Source organism: Myxocyprinus asiaticus, chromosome 7, assembly GCF_019703515.2.
Source record: "Myxocyprinus asiaticus isolate MX2 ecotype Aquarium Trade chromosome 7, UBuf_Myxa_2, whole genome shotgun sequence".
Lineage (NCBI taxonomy): Eukaryota > Metazoa > Chordata > Actinopteri > Cypriniformes > Catostomidae > Myxocyprinus > Myxocyprinus asiaticus.
Window position 1 is genome coordinate 40,717,279 of NC_059350.1, and position 24,635 is coordinate 40,741,913.

A 24,635-nucleotide genomic window follows, 5' to 3' on the forward strand; every position below is an offset into this window, starting at 1 on the left:
CTCTGCTGATTACAACCCATTGTGAGCTGTAATTGTGGAGATTTTGTAGATAGGCCAAGAAAGCAGTCGCTTTACCTGTTTTCAACCCATAGAGGGCACTAGAAGGGACTCAGTAGCACTTAAATGCCAATCCCAAGGGGTTGAAGCTTTTATCCAAAGCAACTTAGCTGACATTAACCACATTGGACAATCTCCCTGGAGTAACCTGAGGTTAAATGCCTCGCTCAAGGGCTCAATGGTTATCAGAAAAGATTGGGATCTCAGTAGTTCACCAGTTCCTGTGTCATGCCTGCTTGAGTTCATTTCTGCAATCTTGGAGTTTGCACGAAGATCCTTATCTGCCCATTCACTATGACATGGTGCAATAAACACCAAAAAAATTAAACCATTGGGTTGGTATATTAACTTTGTTGAGTGCTTTCAAGAATAGTCTCTGATTTTCAAACTTTAAAGCATACCTTGGCTTCATATGAACATTTTTAAGCAAGTATTTACACTGAGCCAGTGTTACTAGTATGAGAAGCATCTCTGGTGACAGAATTGCAGTTAAACTCCTAATTCTGACACCACACTGTGTGAAACTGGTCTCCAGAAAGAGCCAAGATGCTTTGAATGGTGTTTGCCATTTGGCATATAGCATCTAAAGGGCCGTTCACATCTAATAGTGAGGGTTGTGGTGGTTCTCCACCACCCTAACAACAGCTCTGACCTCTGTGGGCGGCCACTTAGCACTCAGGGCTCCAGACTAAAAAAATGACCTGGGAGCCATTGGCTCCTTTACTGAAACATTAAGGAGCCAAATGGCTGATTTTATTCGCCAAATCATAGAATTGCTCGAATTAGATTGCTGTTCAGAAACAAGATAGAAAGCAGAAGAAAAGGAAGACAGCTGATAACCCATTAATCAGAGGTCTAATAACAGTATATATAGTTGAGTTCGCATTCCATTTTGTCTCAAATGTTCACACCCCTTTCATAATTTATACCAATATAACAGATAACATTTTTTGTTATTTAGTACTGCTCTTCAGAATCTACATTACAGATATTTACATGCATATAGTAGTGTGTTGTCTACTTGAGTATCAATGAATGTTTGCACCTTGTGTTAAACTGTTTTAAAATATTGCCATGGTCTTTCTTTACTGTTACTGGATGGCCCAGATACAGAGACTACAAGAGTGCAAATTGAAAGAAATCGCTGATGCAGTTTATTGGGCTACTCCAATACCAATCAATAATTACCAGAAGAAGAAAAAAGTGGTACACAATACGGGACTTTTAATTATAAAGAAGCCCAAAATACACATGGGACTCTTATTTTGAAATGTCTGCGCTCCCCATTGTCAGCTCACTGATGGCTGTTTCACTGAGAAAGTGAATCTGATTCAAACTGCTAACCTGAGCTCCTGAGTTCAAATCCACAGTTCTTTTCAGGTGATTAATGAAAAAGACCCGGTTCAAAAGAACAATTTGTTCTCTCATGCTGGGTTTGTTGTTGCGTGCGGTTAAGCGAGGTCATCACAACAGAACGGGTGAAAAGCGGCGCGAGACACAGTGGTTGTGCACGTTCTAAATATGTTTTCAATAACTCACAAGACAATATCTGATGAAACTGCATATGAATGCACACAACCCGACTGTTGCCACTGGCGACTTGATTTTAAATTATTGTCGCAATCAATTATTTTTGGTCGCATTTGGGACCATTTTTGTCACGGTCTGGAGCCCTGGCACAGCTGCCTTAAATATTACACCATAGTGCCAGATCAAAAAGTTAAGATGACCACTCAGAAGGGAATTATTATGGACAGAAGAATACAAACCAACATCTTATGTTTTTGTCATATTCCTGTTTAGGATTGTGATTGAGCCAATATGATTTTTTTAATAAAAATGTTCAATTACACAGTTTTTCCAAAGCAAAGTTTTAAATTCAAACACTTTACTTCTCTCTTGCAGAGATTGAGGCAAAGGAGGCGTGTACATGGCTGAGGGCTGCAGGATTTCCACAGTACGCCCAACTCTATGAAGGTAGGTCCCTTCTCGCTCTGCCCTCATCGATCCCTGACCAAAATAAATTTTGTTCATGCCACATAGGCAAGTTTTCAGTTCTGTTTTATATATTTTCTAATGCTACTCTCAGATACACATATTTAATCATATTTATATTTCCCCCCAAAATCTGTGCAAAAAATGATTAAAAAAAAATGTAAGTCTCCAGATTCTGTTGGCCTAGTAATTCCTTAGCAAATACATTGTTTGCATTGGTTTAGTTGCTTTCCCTAAAATGTCACTGAGGAGATTTTTCCTGGTAATCTATGAACAACAGTAGACCATGACTGAGTTACTGAGTACTGAGCTTTTTGTCTCTTACGTCTTAACACATCTGAGCTCTATTAACCCTTAAATGCATTTCTCAGGTCTTTAGAGATCTGAGACCTCCTTTCATCCCCTGTTCCTCATCCATTTTTTGGAGTTGTGCCCACACCTCTTTAGTATTTCTCGATTTCTCTCTTATAAACAGTGTAACACAGAAGTAAATAAATAAATAAATTGTTTATACTGGTTTAAGTACCAAAAGTGTATAGGGTCATTAGAGACCATAGGTATGTAATAGTGTCATTTTGTTTCTCCATAAATTATATTCTTCAATAAATTCTATTTTTTATGGTTATTTCATATCTATATAAGTTTACTATAAAAGGATATCTATTTCTTTGTTTATTACAAGAGAAAGGTGGCGCTGTTGTTTCAGTGCTTGACTTGATTTACATTTGACATTTCTTTTTGATGAAGAAACAACATCGAAGTTAACTATAGCAAGTAGAACAGATGAACAGTATGATATGACTATTGTCATTTGGGTGTACTTTTGAATCTATGTAATTTGTGCATATATTTAGATTCAGTAAGTGCCTGGGAAAATACTTATGTGTAGCTTATGCGTATCTTATATGTAGATTATGTGTTATTTGTATCTCAATATGTTTTTGACAACCAGTTGCGTCTCATGAAATTTCAGTGTGAAAGTAATAAATCCTGTTCTTTATTTGTCCTGATTTGTTGCATTATCTCTTTTATATATGAAATGTAAAACATCAAAATATTTAAAAATATATTTTATTGTATTATTTTCTAATTGTCTTGAAAATATGTTGAAAATTTTACACTCTCTGGGCATTTTGTAGATCCATTTTTTTATAGATATATGTGCCGGGTCTCTAAATACCAGAATATATAAGAGTGTATGATGAAATTCCCATGCATTTAAGGGTGAAATCAATTACGGTTGGTTATCAAGGATCAGATCTGTATAATATTACACTTTGTTATTTACATAGCTAAACTAGTCCAGTTTTTATCAATATATTGACCATGACAATAATACTCATCCTTCTTTGGGAGGAAATGTGAAAATGTCTATATAGAGACGAAACTGAGCAGTTTTGGTAGTGTTTTACCTTGCACTTCAACACTAAAAAGTCCCAATTGTTCCTGCACTTTACAGTGTAAATAGAAAATATAATTTTACATGGTATACCTCTAGCTTGAAATGTATTTGTTGGCTATTTTATCATTATCATTACCTCTAATTCAGCTTTATATCTCTGACTCTCTCTCTCTCTTTCTTCCAACCCAAGTGGAAGCCCAGATACCATACTTCCACCCGCCTAATTGCGCACTTGAATTGTTGTTCAGTTTTTATAAGTAAAAACACTTGAGATTGTGTTAAATCCAGCTCATACACATGCAAAGTTTGTTCTACAGGAGTAAGAATCAGATAACACCACCACCTCAGGTGTGTGACACCGCACACTTTTGACCTACTGACTCTGGCTGCTGTGACATCACCTGCTCATTTGAGGTGTGTTATCGGTTACAGGAATCTGAATTATGTGACCGAGCTGTCTTGATTGCTCCACTATAGATAACAGAGATCAAGTACACTATGGGAAAGGTCTTGCATCCTCAGGAAAACAATAAAACCATCTGTTATCGCTGTCACAGACTCATGTACACACACATTGGCAACTTGGAAAGTCATTTGGCCTTGGGAAGTGTAGAGGTGTGTCTTTCCCAAAAACTCTAATTAATGAGTGTGTGAGTTATTAAAATCTCAGTTAATAAAGACAGTCTGGGCTCTCTGAGGGATGCCGAGTGCCTATTGTGATTCCAACACCCCTTCCCATGCACACCTCCCACTGGTGAGCTTTGCAGTATTGCAGCTGTGTTTATTTGGCTGGCTAAGACGTACTTCCTCTACCTTTTCAACAACGGAGGAGGGGGAAGTCTCTCTGTGTGTGTTTGTATGTAGGATAGAGGGCAGACACACATTGCACTTGCTGCCAACACCCCTTTTCAACACACACATACACTAACAAGTTTATTGGGTCTCCATTTTTATATTGCATTTCTTTTCCATTAATTCTTCTATCTTTGCTCCTTCTATCTGTTTCTCAGATGGTCAGTTCCCGATTGAGATTTCCTCAGTTACCAGAGATCATGACTTCCTGGATCAGGATGCCATTGAGGCATTGTGCAGGTGAGACACAAACAATAGAAAAATAAAAATGTAATTAGACCTGGCAAAAACATAATCTCTGCTTGATTCTTGTTTTCCCTCTGTTTCTTAAACCAGTTGGATAAGTTTCATATCTATGTCTCTTTCTCTGTCTTTTGTCATCACAGCATAGTTCCCATTGCCTTTCTTCTTGATTATTCCAGACACATGCTACATTTACTGGTGGTAAATGCTGCAATTCAGACAGAAAACAAAGCAATAGAGAGATGATAGCTCAACAACCCATAAGGAAGATTGTTGGTGAACCACTATTTTGATAATTATGCTCACATTAGGTATACAAAATGCGGAAATAAAACTTTCTCAAAAATATGGTTGTTGTGAAGTCAATGAGTGCATTGGCATGCATAATATCATACTGATTATGCCTAATTATTTTATCAGAGCAAGGTCATTAATGGTTAAAACAAAACAGGATTTGGCTTTGCTACTAATGCCTTTATAATTTAAAAATCTCACATTATTCGGTTTTGAATAATCTCCAGAAGCAAGCAAGATAGAAAGAAAGAAAGTGAAGATTCAGTGTCCTCACTAAGAGAAAGGTCCATCAGGACCCAGCTGGAGGTCACAGACATCTGGAAGACATTTTCTGGTGCCAGCCCCCCCAATGCAGACAAACACACATCACCCCCCCCCCCCCCAAACTCAGGGTCACATGACACCGACCAGGTGGCTTCTGGGATAAGCTTTCTGTCTCTTTTGTTGTATTGTTGTATTGTTGTCGCCACTCTAAATTTCTGCCTCTTTTTTCCTTTTCTGCTTTTTTTAGTGTCTGTCCATCTGTCTTCCTCCTTAATCTGAAGTTTATCCCTCAGCAGCTCATTATCGTGCTTGGCTCCCACCTCTCATCCTTTTCTCGTCTTTTTCTGTCTCTCTCCATCTATCTCAGTCTCTATCTCTTGCTTACCCCCTCTTTGCCCCCTCCTCTCTTTCTGACTCTGCAGAAGTCTGTTTGTTGGCTAATGACTGGATTTAGCCTTTGTTTGCAGCCCCATGGTTCTTTTCAAGGTGTCTGCTTGACAATGCCTGTAACTGTTTCACTCATATATGTGTATGTATGTGTGCGTGTGTGTGTGTGTGTGTGTATTGCAGAAGACTGAACACCCTAAACAAGTGCGCTCTTATGAGATTAGTGATCACTCCTCAAAGAAAAAGAGTAAGTGTCCAGTCAAATATCCCTTTCTCTTTATCTTGCTTAGTCATTTCATATGCTAACTCTCACTTAATCTTTCTTTCACCCTCTCTTTTGTTCTTTCTTCCATGTTCTCTCTACTTGCTTGTTTTTTTTTTTAGTGTGTGTAACTTGTGTTTGCTAATGTGTCTGCGTGTAGGTTAATTAGAAGGAAGGTTTTGTTTTCTTATCATTTTCAAGGTCCCAAGGGCAGAGTGGCTTTTATGTCTAAATGAAGGGTTTTCGTTTGCTTCTCTCCTCCTTCTGCTCTCCTTCACTCCTGTTTGTCATTTGTTTCTCACCATACACTTCCTAAAACCCCCCTCCATACCATAAATAGAGGAGAATGCACACTACACTACGTTGTTGGTCACTCTGTCAGAGTGGTTTCAGAGCAGGCATGTATAGTCTAAGTCTGCCCCAAAGCTATGACTCATGACAACAAACAATCTAACTATGTAATCACTACAGGGAGCTTAAGAAGGTAACCGTCATGTCTGATCACAGCTTCTTTTTCTGCTCCTAAAACTTGTGGCTCCAAACAATGGACATCTTGTCAAGTGCATGTTCTGCTAAGAAAGCTAATGACCCTTTAGAGTCATCTTGTGTTGATGGAGTCAAAGGTAGAGGTCACGAGATTACTTTAGGAAGTGATCTGCCCTTTTCAGCCATACAAGCCCTAACCATGCCTGGAATGCATTGATCTGTTCAGGTGGCCTCTTTAGGGTTTTTCTCTGTTCCTCATTTTCCTGTCCGTGAAGTTTATTAATAAGTGAAAAAGTACACTAGAATTCATAGCTGCGCTCGCACTCTAAAATAAGACAGATGTTTTTTTGGGGGGGGGGGTTATGAAAGAACGTTGCACCCTAGGTCTTCGTTCTTGCTGATCAAAGGCTTGCCCTGAGGGGCTATAAAATAATGACCCCAGTTTTACGGACTTTCATCGCCATCATTATTATGAACCATGAAGGAGACATGTCTGGATCCTGCGACCCCCTGTTAACCGGCCAGCTAATTTTGCTTTCGCTGATTAGTCAAGCCTCTAAGAACATAGTCCGCTCTACAGCTAAACTGCAGTCAACACGCAACTCATCTAAGGGTTGTAGAATTCTGTTCCAATTAAATAGAATTTAAAAAAAACTCTGAACTTCCCAATCTATTCAGGAAATTATGTAATTATTTAAAACCATTTTAACTAGAGAGAAATCTGTAGCTGCATCTGATGATAGAGATCTGGCATTGCAGGACAAACGTGGAGCTCCTAAATATTTTCACCTGTCCTCCAGATCCCTTTGTTCAGTAGAGTTATCACAGAAGACATGGTTCTTCAGGCCTGCTTGAGGTGATTACATTGTGGGGGGATGGGGCCAGACCTGCCTTCTCATGCTGGGGTGTGAACCTTGAGAGCTGGCCTGGAATTTTCTGTCCACCACCCCCTTCCTGCCGTCCCTACAACCCTCAGGGAGGAGATAGATTAACCCGAGTAAAGCGGAGAGAGAGGGACTGGTGAACATGTGACTGTTTGGTGACATGGCTAAGCCAAACACAATAACAGCGTTATTTTTTCCTTAAGTGGACCCTGGTCTTGAATACATTTGACACCTTATCAAGCCAAAAAGCTTGCAAGATTAAACAAACTGGCTGCACTAATAGCACTCAATGCTAAATCAGTGGAATTAATGAAATACCTCAAATTACTTTTGATCCTAAATCACCTGTGACAGTATCCTGCAAGGAAAACAAAGGTTGCTGACTTGAGTTAGCCTTTCTAACTTTTTTCTTTTTTGTCTTCACTTTTGTGATGATAACAGTCTTCTCTGTGCACCTGTAACTCTCTTACCTCTTTTCTCAGAGTGAGGACTCTGATGAGGATGAGCCATGTGCTATAAGTGGCCGTTGGACTTTCCAGCGGGACAGCAAGCGTTGGTCTCGCCTGGACCAACTGGACATGGATGTGTTCTCTCCCCCAGCTGGAGATACTGGCTCCTTCCCTCTTTTTCGTCCCCAAGATGACTGTTTTACCAGAGGCCCCCTTCTAAAAGAGGGAGTTAATGCCAGTGCTGAGAGTGTCTTAACAGATCTTAGTGAGCAACCAGAGGTGGCCTCTTTGCACAGCGCTGGTAGTGGAGGTCGAAGCATATCCCTGAGTACTACTGTACCATCCAGTCCTGCTACAACCATCCCCAATGCTAACACAGCCACCACAACCAGGGCAAGCTCAGTTGCTAGCATTTGTTCCTCTGGAACTTCAGGCGCCAATGAAGACTCCATGTCTGATGGGCTTCCATCACCACTAGAACGTGGTACCTTTGCGTTCGATGTAACACCCAGCTTGATAAGTAGTGGCGCTGAAAAAAGCACACGTTCGAGAGCAAAGAGCTTCTTGAAGCGCATGGAAAGCTTGCGGCTACGCACCAGCAGCAATGCAGCCTCAAAGCGCAAGAAGAAGGGTGCAGCCGGGCAAGGCAGACTGGAGATCAGCGGGCCAGTGCTGAAGGAGGGTCTTGATGAAGACAAACTTCGGCGCCTTAACTGTGTGGACATCACAACTCTGGATTGCAATGTGAACCGAAACCGAAGCATCTCCTATTCAACACAGACAAGCAGTGGGAGTGCAGGGAGTAGCCAATCAGAGGCCAGCAGTGGGAGTGCTGTAAGTACGCCCAGTCCGGTCTCAAGAGCACGTAGTCACAGCACGGCAGCTGGATCCACCAAGAGGGGTGGGATGTACCTGGAAGGCTTTGACCCATTTAATTTTGTTGTTCTGCAACCTTCAGAAGACCAGGAAGAAAAGCAGAACCACCAGAACCAGAATAAGACAATGGAGCCCAGTACAACTGCTGAGAATAACCGACGGAACCGTCAGAGGTCAGATACTAGACAAATGGATGAAGAGGAGAATAGGGAAGATGAAGGAGGTGTAATTTTCTTCTATTTGCCAGAAGGCCACAAGCCTGGCACTTTTCCGAAAGCACTTGCAGATGGGGGATCCTACCGTAGTGCTGATAACATAAGTCGGCGCCCACCCCGGATAGGCTCTGCTGCCTCACTAAACAGTCGAATGAGTATCTATGACAATGTTCCTTTCTCAGAAATAGGAGATGAAGAGGATGAAGCAGAAGGAGAGGACGAGCCAAAACTGGAGGATGTGTTAGAGCGAATAAGTGGCCTGCAGCAACTGGTCAATGCCTGGTCAGAAACAGGAACTGGGGAAGAGGAAGAAGATGAAGAGGAAGGGGATTCAGATTCAGCCCTTGATTCTGCATCTCCCTGTCCATCATCCCCACTGCAGAATCGCTTAGAAGAAACAGAGAATGGCAGTGATCAGGACAGCACTGGAAACCCGCTAATAGAAAGGGACGAAACACTCAGTGGACGCGAGAGAAGCGACTCTGGTGTGGGAGCATCACTTACACAAGCCAACAGGTAAAACTCTAGCACACACACAAATTCTAATAAAACATTGTCTTAGAGAGAGTGAGATAGAGATATGTCCAATGTTTTCTTATTACCCATCCTGCCAAAACTGTTCCAGTTGTGATTAAGAGCTTTGGCAATGTTGTATGGAAAACATTCATGCCAATATGACACAGTAAATTAAGAGAGAGAGAGCATGTCAGAACGACTCTCCTTACATAATATGTGATACGTGTAGGATACAGAATCCCAGTGGAATGTAGCACAGGAATTCAAACAGCCCCCACCTGGTGATAGAGGCCTTTTTATTAATACCAGTTATCTGCAGCTGATTGTTTAGATTGTGTGCTTGTATGTATGTTTATATTGTGTGTGTTTGTGTGTGTCTGTGTGTGTGTCTATGTGTATGCATAATATTTGTTCGTCAAGGTACTTCTGCTTTCAAGGTTTACTGTGTTTTTGTGAGTTTGTGTTTTTTGTTATCATTCATTGGATGTGTATTTTGGGTCTGTGGTTCACATCATGGCATATAAATGTTAGTAGATATTAATCTGTCCATTTTTGTGCAACCAAGAAAAATTTGTGAGTTGTTGTAAACCAGATTTTAAGAGCTCCACAAAAAAAAGGTTTATATAATGTGTAATGTTTGTAAAAATGTGAATGTTATAGACCTCAAAAGCTGCGCTGGCCAAGCTTTCAGCGTTCCCACAGGCCAAGTCTGTCGTCAAAAGTGTTACAAGTTGGATGTCAGTCAGTTCTGCAGATGAACCTCCTTCAGAAGTACAGCCTGCTCAAACTTACTGCTCTACTGGAGAGATACACACCCACCAACAAACACGGCTTCAGCTGGTGAGGACACATGCACAAATAAACTTACAGTTTTACCACCCTTCTGAACAACTGTAAGTAGGCACAGATTATTTTCTCTTTTTTCTCTCTCTCTTTCTCTCTCCCTCTCTCTCTCTCTCTCTCTCTGTCGTTCTACCACTCTATCTATCTATCTATCTATCTATCTATCTATCTATCTATCTATCTATCTTTCTTGTTTTCAATAAGCTTCAGGATCTTGGCTATGCAAATACAGGCAGACCTCACAGGTTATGAACTCTTTCACACAGAGCCTGTGGTGCATTTTTCCACTTGCCCCTTTTTCCCCTCTTCCATTATCTCCCTTGGGGGCTGGTTACAGTGTGTTCATAATGTATTCAGACCCCTTAATTTTTTTCTGTTTTTTTTTTTTTTTACATTGCAGCCTTATGCTAAAATGCTTTAAATTATTTATTTTTTTCACATCAATCTACACTCCATACCCCATAATGACAAAGCAAAAACAGATTTTTGATAACTTTGCAAATTTATTAAAAAGAAAAACTGAAATATCACATTGACATAAGTATTCAACCCTTAACTCAGTACTTAGTTAAAGCACCTTTGGCAGCGATTACAGCCTCAAGTCCTTTTGGGTATGATGTGACAAGCTTTGCACACCTGGATTTGGGGATTTTTTTTTTTTGCCATTCTTCTCTGCAGATCCTCTCAAGCTCTGTCAAGTTGGATGGGGACCGTCGGTGGACAGCTATTTTCAGGTCTCTCCAGAGATGTTCGATTGGGTTCAAGTCCTGGCTCAGGCTGGGCCACTCAAGGACATTCACAGAGTTGTCCCTAAACCACTCTTGCATTGTCTTGGCTGTGTGCTTAGGTTCATTGTCCTGTTGGAAAGTTAACCTTTGGCCCAGTCTGAGGTCCTGAGAGAACTGGACCAGGTTTCCATTAAGGATATCTCTGTATTTTGCTGCATTCAGCTTTCCTACAACCCTGACCATTCCCCCAGTCCCTGCCGCTGAAAAACACCCTCACAGCATGATGCTTCCACCACCATGCTTCACCGTTGGGGTGGTATTGCGCAGGTGATGTGCAGTGCCTGGTTTCCTCCAGACATGACGCTTGGAATTGAGGCCAAACAGTTCAATCTTCGTTTCATCAGACCAGAGAATCTTGTTTCTCACAGTCTGAGAGTCCTTTAGGAGTTTTTTTTATGTATCTTGCACGGAGGAGAGCCTTCCGTCGGGCCACTCTGCCATAAAGCCCAGATTGGTGGAGTGTTGCAGTGATGGTTGTCCTTCTGCAAGTTTCCCCACCTCCACACATGATCTCTGGAGCTCAACCAGAGTGACCATCGAGTTCTTGGTCACCTCTCTTACCAAGGCCCTTTTCCCTTGATTGCTCAGTTTGGCCAGGCAGCCAGCTCTAGGAAGAGTCCTGGTTGTTCCAAACATCTTCCATTTAAGAATTATGGAGGCCACTGTGCTCTTGGGAACCTTCAATGCAGCCAAATTTTTTTGTAGCCTTCCCCAGATCTGTGCCTCCACATAATTCTGTCTCTGAGCTCTGCAGGCATTTCCTTTGACCTCATGGCTTGGTTTTTGCTCTGATATAAATTTCCAGCTGTGAAACCTTATAGACAGTTGTGTGCCTTTCCAAATCATGTCCAATCAATTGAATTTGCCACAGGTGAACTCCAATCAAAGTACAGAAACATCTCAAAGATGATCCAGAGAAATGGGATGCACCTGAGCTAAATTTCAAGTGTCATAACAAAGGGTCTGAATACTTATGTCAGTGTGATATTTCAGTTTTTTGTTTTTAATAAATTTGCAAAGCTATCAAAATTTTTTTTTTGCTTTGTCATTATGGGGTATGGAGTGTAGATTGATGTGAAAAAAATAATTTAAAGCATTTTAGCATAAGGCTGCAACAACAAAATGTGAAAAATATGAATGGGTCTGAATACTTTATGAATGCACTGTATGTCAGACCTCTACAACACAAAGCTGTTGTGTGCCTTTGCAGTCCAATGAATTCCCTTGTTTTGTGTGTGTGTGCACACATCTGCACATCCCCACATCCCCACATGTAGACCAGAGATTTTAATATGTGTGCTTAAGAAACCACTATACATCATGTAAGTTGCAAGACAGCTGTTTGGCACCATAGGGGCATACACACACAAATATGCACACATACACATTGTCGGTCCGAAAGACAAACACCCTGCCATATGGATGTACACAGATGTGCATTTGGTCCATTTCCTCCATTGGCTTCAAGCTAGGGGTGGGTGATATGACCAAAATCTTATATCATGATATGAGGAATTTTATATCATGATAACGATATATACTGCGATATAGTAATTTTTTTTCTGGAAAACCAATAAAAATCAGTTAACATAATAAATAACCATATTGTAATGCCTCTAGTCCAGGAATCGGGAACCTTTTTTCACTAAGGAGCCAATTTTTAAATTTTTGGTTGATGCATTTTTTCGAAAGAGCCATACAACAAATGAATAAGTTTTTCAATAAAATAAAATGTTTATACTTACCATAGACTACTCAAAAACAAACAAATATGCAAAAATTAATAGGTAACGTTGCAATATGGAATTGAGTACATGTGTTTGTGCAGGTCTCCATAAAATTACTTCATTTTACAATTGTTCATGAAAAATGTAGCTTCCCTTTTGGGCTGGGCGATATGTAAAATATATTTTAATGATAATCGCATTTAAAATATCGCGATATCCGATTATATGGTCATGCTTTATTGATTTTGCTTTAAAAATTACATTAATTTATTGAAACATGAAAAACTTAAAAGACATTTCTAAATTCAGATTGCACTTTAAACGAAACGAAAAAAGCAATTAAAATAATGAAGTGATTAAAACATCTTATTTAACCACCTCCCCAAATCCAAACATTTACCATCTCCAACGGCTCCATTTGCCATTACTCAAACATCAGTATGCGGCAACAGGTGAAAAATTACTAACAGCATACAAATTAAGAACTAAAGACAATTATAAATGTAAAGATAATTATAATAATCATCATAATAAATAAGCCTAATAAATTCTCTTGTGTTCCCAAAAAATGCTGCCAAATGTGTGTTCTTATCAAAATTGTGTTTGTATTGCGTTTTGATAATACAGTTAATGCTGCCTAAAGAAAGGAAAATAGAACTACATTTTAGGTTCGAGGTGAACGTGTCTTGTATTACTTTATGATTTAATCTATGTTTGATCTATGTTTAATAATGTTTCTTTAATACAAAGATACCTGTATATATTACTGAATCTGCAGAGTTGTGTTCACAATGTGTAAGAGCGAACTGCTCTGTGGAAATAAAGCGAAACTCACAGTGCCTCACGAGATGATCGGAGATCATTTGCAGCATTCTCATAGATTATATTATTCTTCCAAACAGTTTTCAGTTGAATGAAGCAGAGAAAAAGGAGTGATAACTCTTTACATGCGCTTGTTCCACGAGACAGGGTCCCGTTGCACGCCTCTGAACAAACAGCGGATCAGACACGAGCACTGACGGCTTTTCTTTTGTCTGTTCTTAAAAATATAATAAAGCTTGTTTCTTCAAGCGCGTCTTTTTGACTAACAGCATTTCTCGTCATGTGTCACTCCGAGATATCTTACAGGTCACCCACCTGTTGTGGGTAGATGAGCAAAATTACTCGTACATGAAATACATTTGGGCTCACGAACTGGATTGAGCCTGGGTGCACATAAAAAATAACAAACGTTCATAAAATCGCTCGTAGAAAATGCTCTTAACAGCTAAGATCAATAGTTATTGGGAAAGGAGGTCCAGAACTCTATACATGTACATGTCTAGGAGAAGCACTTTCATTGCACTCGTGAACAGCGGAGCTCGCTGCGCACATATAAAATCAGATGCTCATTGGCGGCTTTTCTTTCGTCTGTTCTTCAAAATATAATCACGTTTCGTCAAACACGCATCTTTGTGTCTAATTTCTTGTAATATATCACTCCGAGAAGTCTTACTGGTCGCCTTCCACAGTGGCTGGTACATCAGCATTTCAAAACTTATTCACCAGAAGTAGGCTGTATGACAAATTCGGAAGAAAGGAAATCAAAACTTTGCAATCGCACCCACACTTTCTGCAGGAAAATTTTCTCTAGAAAGTTTTAAAGGATCATGTGTTGGTGAATGGTGAGACACCCGGCGAGCCATTTGATTTTTAACAAAGAGTCACTTGTGGCTCGCGAGCCATAGGTTCCTGACCCCTGCTCTAGTCAGTGAAATAAATACTTTTTAAATGAAAGCTACTTCCTGTTATATAATTTTTTCTTTATTTAGAACTTGGCAAACAAAGTTAAAAATAAAATAAACACAGTTTTAAATCAACCTTACAATAATACTCAATTGCACATTATGCCACATTTCAGTCTGATATGTTGTTGACCAGTATTACTATACATTTTCACACAACGAAAATAACACGTCTTGCAGAAAATAAAATTTAAATGTATTTATAAACACTTGCAAAAAAAGAAATAATTAAAAAGACAGAATTAATGCGGATCGCATCTTTTGGCTTTCATAATATTCTTTAGCATGCTTCATTTTAAAGTGCTAAAACAGATTGTTCATATTACCACAAGTGATTATCGTCGCGTGACAGTTTGCAGATTAAATTTTTCTAATCTGTGTCAGCTTTTGTGAACCAGATGTCGCACCTGTTTTAATTAAAAGCTCCCCTTTATTTTCTTAACTTTTCTTTTGATCACATCAGCAAAAATTTATCAAATGATGGAGACGTACAGATGTGCGGTGTAGTCAAGCGCACCTCGGCATGTTAAAGAGATGATCCAAGTGTCTGGACTCAGTGACGCTGTCGCAGCAGCATGTGTCAGTCAGATCATGGTAAACTTCTGCATCCTCCACTGTAGAGCGCTCAGAACCAGCCCGTAAAATCAGAATAGCAAAGAATCAGCCATGAGTTTGTGGGCATGTTTGCGACGTTGCCTGATCTGCATAATTCCTTTAGTGAATCTGGCGTTAAACCATCGCATGCAAATAACTGGTGAATTCATTCCCCGCTCAAGCCAGGTTTCAGTTTCACGTGAAGTGTGCCCACTGATAGATATGGTCACGCTGCACACATGGATATTTACATATCGCGATATACACGATATAGCAAAATCTTTGTCGAATGACACTTTATATCGTCGCCACGATATATATCGCCCAGCCCTACTTCAAGCTATTGCCCGCTGTCTGTGTGTTTATGCTTTTGCCTATAAAGGTGGAAACAGCGTTTAGTGGCCCATCAGCTTTCCTGTTAAGTACACAATGACCTACACACTTATACACTTGCATACAAGCATCCTGTCAACACATGGTTCTCAAATGTACCCATTTGTGCCTCTCAACACCTATTTAATATTGAACAGCTCACGCTGCAAGACCTTGGATATAATCAGAGCTATCGTTGCTATTTATTTATGGACTATTTGCTCCGTATGACTTGAGTGAAAAGAATTGAGAATGGAAAAGCATTAAATTAGTGCTTTGAATACACTGAATTTATTCTGTGAGTAGAGCTCTGTGGATTTTTATGTTCTTACATCATAATACACTTAGGATTTAATGAAATTGTCTACATTGGATCTGACATGAAAACCCACATCGCTGCATTGTTATTGCATAAGAAAACTGCCACATTACCAATCCACATGTGGCTCTTTATTCTGTGTATCAGAGGGACAGATAAGAGACAATTAATTGTTCTGTTATTCAAACAAGGGTATTTATAAAAATATGTTTTTGTTTGTGTGTATGATAGGGTTGTTCCCAAGTTCATGAAGCGGATCAAGGTACGAGACTATAAGGACAGGAGCGTGTTTGGAGTTCCACTGCAGGTCATAGTTCAGAGGAGTGGGCAGCCTCTGCCTCAGAGTATACAGCAAGCCATGCGTTACCTGCGGAGCCAATGCCTCGACCAGGTGAGAGATGATGAACACACAGAAAATACCTGCAAGTACCCACATGTCCAAACATATACTTCAAAGCTTACAGAAATGTGCACAAACATGTCATAATGTACTTAAATGGATTGTTCACCCAAAAATGAAAATATCATGATTTTGTCATGATTTACTCAAGATTTTCTTTCTTATGTGGAACACAAAAGCAGATGTTAGGCAGAATGTTTGGGAGCCTCAGTCACCGTTCACTTTCATTGCATCTTTTTTCCATACCATGAAAGTGAATGGTGATGGAGGCTTTCAGTCTCTAACATTCTGCCTTTTGTGTTCTGTGGAAGAAAGTCATACGGGTTTGGAACCATATGAGGGTGAGTAAATGATGAACTAACCTTTTAACTTTGGAGTATTGTGTGATACAGTCAGATCTATATAGAAAAGCAAAAGTCTGGTTATTAGTTAGTGAAAAACTGTTCTTTAGAGGGAAAAAATAACCTAGTTAAAATATCCCTATTTGAACAGCTGTTTAGTTGCACATTCCCTATTGTGTCATTATAAGTAGCAGGACCCAAATTCAAGCACAGAACATCTGTTGTTTTAGCACCACATGCATACCTGAGATCAACATTCTCAGTGCATGCACATTGCAGTTTGCATGTAGCAAAATAACTGCAAAAGGCCTGAAAGTCTTTCCTGTTTGGATGCATCCTCTAGTTACATATTACCACACTTACACACATGGTTGACATTCCATTCCAAGAGTGTTTATGAGAGAGCAAATGATCTATGGACTATAGACGAATACTCTCTCTCTCTCTGGTGTCAGATGGAAAGACTACTTGACAAATTACATAATAGCTACAATTTTAGACATTACAGTTGCTACTTTGTGACTAAGTTATGTAAAGAGTGGTAGGGAGTTTTCCTAGAGACGCCTTTAAGACATTTTTTCCTGTGTTTGGAAAACTCACGGTCTCATAGGTGATCCATCTATTTAGCTGTCAGTTTGAAAAAGAGAGAGAGCAAAGGAATAAATCACTTGCTGAAATAAGGGGAAATAGTTCCGAAAAAAGAAATGGAACAATTTAAGACATTGGTACATTGCACAGTTGACCTGCAACTTAAATGTAATGAGTGGTTTTACTATTTTTAACATATGAGTTCATTTCCATCATAGTTTAATATATACAGCAGTTAATTCCAGTCCTCAGATCTGATTGGATGAGAGACATTCTATGAGTACTGATGGTTTCACACCATCAGCACTCCAACGCTTCACTGTTTGTATCACTCCGCTTGTGTTCGTGCCATTCTAAACTAAAGTGTAAGAACAGTGCATATGTGTTAAGAGCTATATGTGTCTCTTTACATTTAATTTTGTGACATTACATATTTTAGCCAGCAGGTGGTGGCAAAAGACCATTTTTGTCAGTAATATAAGCCAGTTAGGTGACGTGAAGTGAGTCACCGTCAGTCAGTGTTTTCATTCATTAGCGCTACGTGATCGCTTGTATTACTACTACACTTCTAAAACTAGGAAATACCTTTAAATGGCTTTAAACTAACAACTTCAGCATTAAGGCCCATCACAGCTGAGAGACACAACAGACTGATTAATTACACAAACTCAAGGCACTTACCTCTTACCGGAGAGGACATACTGTTCAAAATGGTGGAGGAGATTGCGATTTCTATAGTGAATGACTCTTGCGCTACCGTGAAATAGGGAGGAATACCCCCGCTTGGACGGCTATTTTTCCACTGAGAAAATAGGATGAATTTGACCAAAATGTTTATTCAGACATTATTTTCAGAAAGCTGACTAACACACTACAGCATCCCTGCTTTAGAGTGTCAACAGAGACAGGTGATTGCACATGCTCCATCTCTCTCTCTCTCTCTTTCTCTCTCTCTCTCCCTCCTTCTCTCACACACACACATCCTTGTTTCTCCAATAACTTGTTAGAAACAGCTCAAGCCATGATACTAGTTCTAAAGTGACATTTTTAATTACTAACGGAGGCTTGGACGCATCATTTGGTTTGAACTAGCAACGGCAGATTCTGATCCGTCGCGTAAGAAAGTAGTTCCATGCACAAATGCGTTTTTTGTGACCGTACTCAGTTTTTCCAAATTTTTTAAATGTACTTGTTCATTGAACTGTTTTATACAAGCAATATCACACTCGCAATCGTGCTATATGGCCCTAAATCAGCACTGCTGTGATTACCTAAGGCCGCATCACTGCAGTGCTGATGTAGGGCCATATCGCACTCTTGCTCGTGTGATATTGCTTAAATACAAAAGTGTCTAACCACATTTCTTTACAGGTTGGGCTCTTCAGGAAATCTGGAGTGAAATCACGCATCCAAGCCCTTCGCCAAATGAATGAATCATGCGGTGCTGGTGGGGGCGGAGTTAACTACGAGGTCCAATCAGCTTATGACGTGGCTGACATGCTAAAGCAGTATTTCCGAGATCTTCCAGAGCCTCTGCTTACCAGCAAGCTGTCTGATACCTTTCTGCAGATATATCAATGTAAGAACATGCATACAATTTATACACGCATGCACTTTTGATATGCTTTGTTGAAGACCACACACTTGCACTGACAGATGCCAGCACAAACTGTGCACACAAACACTGATATCTTGACTTTTGAAACAAGAACACACAGATTCAGCTCACATCTAAAAAGAACAAGGCTTTTTCCAGAGGGCAACTACACAAAGAGCTGTAAATGCTTGTTCTTGGATGCATGAATCATTTTGAAAGGGCAAAGAAATCTAAACAAATTCAGGAAATAGCTATGTGAATCAGTATGTGAATCAGAGCCACTTTCTTACGCGACGGATCAGAATCTGCCGATGCTAGTTCAAACCAAATGATGCATCCAAGCCTCCGTTAGTAATTCAAAAATGAGCTGTAAATGCTTGTTCTTGGATGCATGAATCATTTTGAAAGGGCAAAGAAATCTAAACAAATTCAAGAAATAGCTGTCAAATGACATTTTGGCATCAATAAGTCAGTATGTGAATCAGAGCCAGCACCAAGCTGTAACTCAAAAGCAGCCTTGTGTGTAGGTACCACAGCTATTTCACACCACACAAACATATAGTGCATACATACTCTGTGTGTTTGCTCACCTCAATCTAAATCATCAGTAACTCGGAAATCCGTATAAAGATGAGATTTATGCTCATGAGATTTCTTCTGTTTTGGAAGAATTTAATTTGTTTAATTTGAAATTGTTTTAAATTGATCAATGTTCCATGCAGTCATTTGGATTTGAAAAGGAAATTAAGTAGAATATGATTTAACAGACCACTGTAATGTGATTCCTGAGGTCTTTTGGCCATGTGACGAAAGTTCACAGTAATTCTTCCATTATTCCAACAGAACATGATGTTATATTAATATTATAACATTATAATAAATTGTTATTACTTGGACATGCCAATATATATTTTAGAGCTAAAAATTAGATTTCTTGTACTGCAGATTAATTTATTGACTCTAAAACACAAGCATAATTATAATTCCTGTCTCTGAGGAACATGTTGCCTGACTAAAACAGTCTGTTACCACAACCAAAATTATGAAGAAAACAACAAGTATGTTCTCCCAAGGACTATAGCTGACCTCAACCGCATAGGAGGTCCCGGCATTCCACACAGACAAATAGGGTGTGTGTGTATATGTGTTCAGTCAGGGTCCTTCATATTCATCATATCATCCATACACGCATACTTGCATACATGACATTTCAATTCAAATCAATCCATTCTTTACTGTTTAAAAGAGGCTTGGTGAGATCATAGAAAAAGTCCTTAAGTGAATTAGTGTCAAAAACGTATGTAACAAAACAACATTGTATCACTTTTGTTGGTTTATATGATTAATTCCTACATTTGCTTGCCCCTCCCTGATCTGGGCAGACTACCTTCCTTTCTTCTCTGAAAACATGGCTTAATAAAAAATAGTGTTGTGAATGTACTTACCTTTCATCTCATAAATATTAGAGAAAGCAGTAGCTAAGCAACTGTTGGAAGTATTGAAGGATAGCAATATTTTTGAGAAATTTCAGTCAGGTTTTAGAGAAAACAGTACAGAAACTGCCCTTCTTAGGGTGACAAATGGCTTATTGATAGTGGAGGATGCTGAAAAGTGCTCCATTTTATTGTTGCTTGATTTAACTGCAGCGTTTGATACAGCTGATCATCCAGTTTTAATTGATTCATTGAAGAGATGGTGGGAATATCTGGGGTGGCTTTAGACTGGTTTGTTTCCTATTTGTCGAATAGTTGGATATTTTAAGTGTCTGTTGGAGATGAGATGTCCTCCTCTTCAACAATAAGTTGTGGTGTTCCCAATTTAGTTTTCTGTATATACTGTATGTTGCCGCTTGGTTTTGTGATTCGAAAATACAACATACATTTTCATTGCTATGCAGATGACCTACAGTTATATTTGTCAGTGAATCACAAAGATCTAACTAATTTAAATGTTAATGTAAATGTTAAATACTGATACAAATTTTTATTTTAAATATCATGTTAGGAAATTAGTTCAGTCTTGTTTTTATCAGTTTAGGAACATTTCCAAGGTGAGATATGTTTTGAGTTTTAGGGATACAGAGAAGCTTATACATGCTTGTATTTCATCGTGTATTCAGCACGGCTATACAGTCAGTGCAGAATGTTGCAGCTAGACTTTTGACACAAATGAGGTCTTTTAATCATATTACTCCCATTTTAGATTCTTTGCATTGGTTACCAATTCATTTTAGGGTTGATTTTAATTGCATTACATGGTTTGGCGCCAGATCATTTAACAGAACTTTTAAGACCTTACGAAACAGTTAGAACTCTTAGATCTTCTTGTTGTGAACTGTTGGCTGTTCCAGATACAAAACTAAAGGTGATAGAGATTTTGTAGTGAAGGCCCCACAATTATGGAACAGCCTGCCCTGGGATATTAGATCTGCTGAATCTGTGTCCGTTTAAATACAAATTTCAATAGACTTGCTTTTACTACTTTGTGAATTTTAATTTTTACCTAGTGTTTTACTGAGTGTGTTTTGATTTTATGTTTTGTGAAGCACTTTGTGCTAAATTGCTTAAATATGCTTTACAAATAAAGTTATTAGTATTATTATTATTACTTAATACCCCCTTGTTACTTACAAATTACTGTAGGTAATATAATGGCTTTTTGGACATGTACCATGGTATTGTTTATAGTAGCTTGGATTACCATTCAGGTATATTGCAAAGTACTATAGTATTTCCATCTAATACCATCACTGCTCTATGTATCAATGCCGCTGTACCACCACAGTTTCTGTTTGGATCCTCATTCTGCATACACACTATTTGGAGCAAACTACTGAAACATCGCTGTCTTTCTCAGATGTTCCCAAAGAGCAGCGTCTGCAGGCGGTGAGGGCTGCTATTTTGCTGTTACCCGACGAGAACCGTGAGGCCCTGCAGACTCTGCTGTGCTTCCTGAGCGATGTTACGGCCAGCGTGGATGAGAATCAGATGACCTGTACCAACCTGGCTGTGTGTCTGGCTCCATCTCTCTTCCACCTCAACACAGTGCGGAGAGAGAGCTCCTCACCCAGGTGTGTGTGCACGCTATTGAATCATCTGTTAACACACTTCACCCTCTCATCTACTTAATTGCAAACTGCTTGGGGTGCTATCATAATTGGAATGCAACTACTTCAAAACCTTAAACCATGCAATTATACTCTATCACGCTTGAATAACAACCCTATCAAAACAGGAAAGCTGGCAGGCATAAGGGCAAAAGGAAAGGGTAGGTGAAAGAATAGAGAAAGGGAGGGGAGAGGACTGACTTACATAAGGCTTTGAAATCCAGCTGCAATTGAAAACGCTTTAGATTTTAAATCGTCACATCAAGATTAGTTTATACTGCAAAAATACAATACAATTCTTAATCAGTTTCTTTGTCTTGTTTTACCAAAAAAGTTCTAAACAGCCTTTAAAGAGCACTTATTATGGTTTTTCAAATATTACCTTTCATGTAGTATGTTATATAGCTGTTTGTGAATGTAAAAAAGTCTGCAAAGTTTCAATAATCAAAGTGCATGGAATATGGAGTTATTGACACACAAAAGAAAGAACCGATTCTGAACACCTGAAACGAGCGTTAGTAATTCCAGACATACTTCCTGTACTAACCTAATTAATTTGGTAACAAAAAACCCACCTCTGGTCTGTTTACATGTACAGCCAGTGCACGCTGTTAGCCTGTTAGCTGTTAGCCTCTGCTAACCGGCTAACTCACGTTATTGTCAAACTACATATAAACTTACCACTGAGAAACGTCCTGTTCTCGTCGTGCTTGCGATGGTGGTTCGGGTTTATCTTCCGATGTATCACTATCGGACTCGGGCTCAAATTGGTAAGGTAAAACAGACATTTTTTCAGACGGAGCTGAAACTCGGATATGGTAGTGGGCGTTTCCTTTCCAACAAGCGCTGTAAGCGGTAGACCAATCACAACAGACTGGGACATCTGACCAATCAGAGCAGAGTAGGCTGTCTGAAAGGAGGAGTTTAGAATGAATCCTTTAGAACGGATCATTGAAGGAGTCGTTTTTGACACTGGGAAAAAAAGGTAATGCTGCAATTTAAATTATGAGCAAATTAAAGTGTTTTTTGACCTTGGATGCATGTAAATCTATTGGATGAGACCTTTAAAACAAAATTAGGCATGTTTAAAAACCATAATAGGTGCACTTTAAATCAGATACATTTACATGAGAATCAAAACTATATAAAGGGATAGTTCACCCAAAAATAAAAATTCTGTCATCGTTTACTCAGCATCATGTTGTTTCAAACCCGTATGACATTCTTTCCTCCATGGAACACAAAAGGAAGTGTTAGGCAAAATGTTAGTGACTGACATCCTCACTTCATGGTAGCTCTTATTCTGCATAACATATCCTGGTGTGTTCCACGGAAGAAAAAATTCTTATATATTTTTTCTTGTTTTAACTATACACACAATTTAATGAGGTTTATGCTTAAAACAACAAGAAGAAAAAATATCATAATACCAAAATGCCTTTATTGTAAGAAAAATATGATTAATTCAAGATATATTTTCTAAAAGCAATTCTTTACAATTGTGTTTTAAGGATGTTTAGATATTTAAAAAAAATGGAAAACAGTCTTTGTGCTCAGTACTGTAGTATTTGCATCAAACATAATTTTTTACACTTGTTAGCATTTATTTCTCACTAATGAACTTTCTTTCATGTGTTTTACCTTATCGCAGGGTTATGAATAGAAAGAACACCCTGGGGAAACCAGACCAAAGGGACTTAAACGAGAACCTGGCGGCCACACATGGCTTGGCGCACATGATACAGGAGTGCCGAAAACTCTTCCTGGTGAGTAAACCACAGCATGTCTTCACTTGACACTGTTTGTGCATTTATACAACTCCCAGTGTAAACACACAAACATTTCACTTCTGTTTAACAAAACAGACCATACCTAAATCTCTCACGCACATCAACATTATCAAAACCGTGACAGTAAGAGTTTAAAGCTGCAGTCTTATCACTCCACACCAGATGTCTAACTCTATCATGTGCACAGGAGCATAGGCTCTCAGCTCAGGTACAGGGACAAATGCACGTTGGTTTCACATGTGCATACACTTTCACTCCAACACATCAGTGTGTCTGGACAAAGGTTACATTATGCATACTGTCACCATCCTAATTGCCCATGCAAACACACATAAACATGCATACACAGGACCAGGATTAGTTCATGGTTTTTACAGATGCCTTGTCATGCAGTTTGGTACTATATGTGCTCTATACAACTTTTTGAGTGGCAAAGACATGTTTGAGCTAGGTAGGAATGTTATAGCAAACCCCTGTGGTAAACATTTGGCAAATATTGGCATAAATGAACTGCAAACTCATATTTTCACATGAAAATTCACATTTGTAATAAAGCTTTGGTGAGCAGGACTGCATTCTAATTCCATTGTGTGCCGCAAACTGCACGTTTACCATAAATAAACCGTTTTTTAGGGTGTAAACACACATAGGAAAACACTTAGTGTTCTAGTACCTCTTCTGGGGTATGAATGGAAATTCTTAAGTGGATAAGAATAAAATATTGAAAGTCAACATAAACCCCTTACATAACCCCAAAAAACATAAATTCAATTATTCATCTTACTTAAAGGAAGGTTGACAAAGCAGCATTGTGTTGTAAAAATGTTCACCTACACACACATGCACACAAACTCACTCTTAGTGTTATATCATATGCCCCAGCTTTTCCTGAGCGGATCCTTTATTAGATTTAGCTAATTATGTGGAGCCATTACTTAAGAAAAGAACTCAACCTCTTGCTGTTAGCAACAATTATTTCTTCTTAGTAGACTATTTATAGAGAGTTAATAATTCACAAAGAGGATCGGCTAGATTGCATCTTTTTTTTAAAGGTCTTCCATCCCAGATCTGATGAGGAAGGTCTGGTCCCACTGTATCCATCAGACTAATGCTGTTTGCCGAACACAAATAACACATTTATCTGGACCAACACTGGAAAGAGACAAGCACCATGACATGATAAACATCGTCAGTCAGGCAGGAA

At 39.1% G+C, this 24,635-nt stretch overlaps 1 protein-coding gene across 2 annotated transcripts in view; it reads left to right on the forward strand.

The window, feature by feature from the left end:
* The window catches only part of LOC127444116 (rho GTPase-activating protein 7-like), a 165,493-nt gene that overhangs the window by 135,800 nt on the left and 5,058 nt on the right, over nucleotides 1-24,635 (forward strand). For both annotated transcript variants that reach the window (XM_051703316.1, XM_051703318.1), the window contains 9 exons: nucleotides 1,963-2,034; nucleotides 4,465-4,546; nucleotides 5,678-5,741; nucleotides 7,609-9,182; nucleotides 9,843-10,022; nucleotides 15,841-16,000; nucleotides 18,310-18,517; nucleotides 21,392-21,605; nucleotides 23,293-23,407. In XM_051703316.1, coding sequence (XP_051559276.1) covers nucleotides 1,963-2,034; nucleotides 4,465-4,546; nucleotides 5,678-5,741; nucleotides 7,609-9,182; nucleotides 9,843-10,022; nucleotides 15,841-16,000; nucleotides 18,310-18,517; nucleotides 21,392-21,605; nucleotides 23,293-23,407 — 2,669 coding nt within the window. The remainder of the gene's footprint in view (nucleotides 1-1,962; nucleotides 2,035-4,464; nucleotides 4,547-5,677; nucleotides 5,742-7,608; nucleotides 9,183-9,842; nucleotides 10,023-15,840; nucleotides 16,001-18,309; nucleotides 18,518-21,391; nucleotides 21,606-23,292; nucleotides 23,408-24,635) is intronic.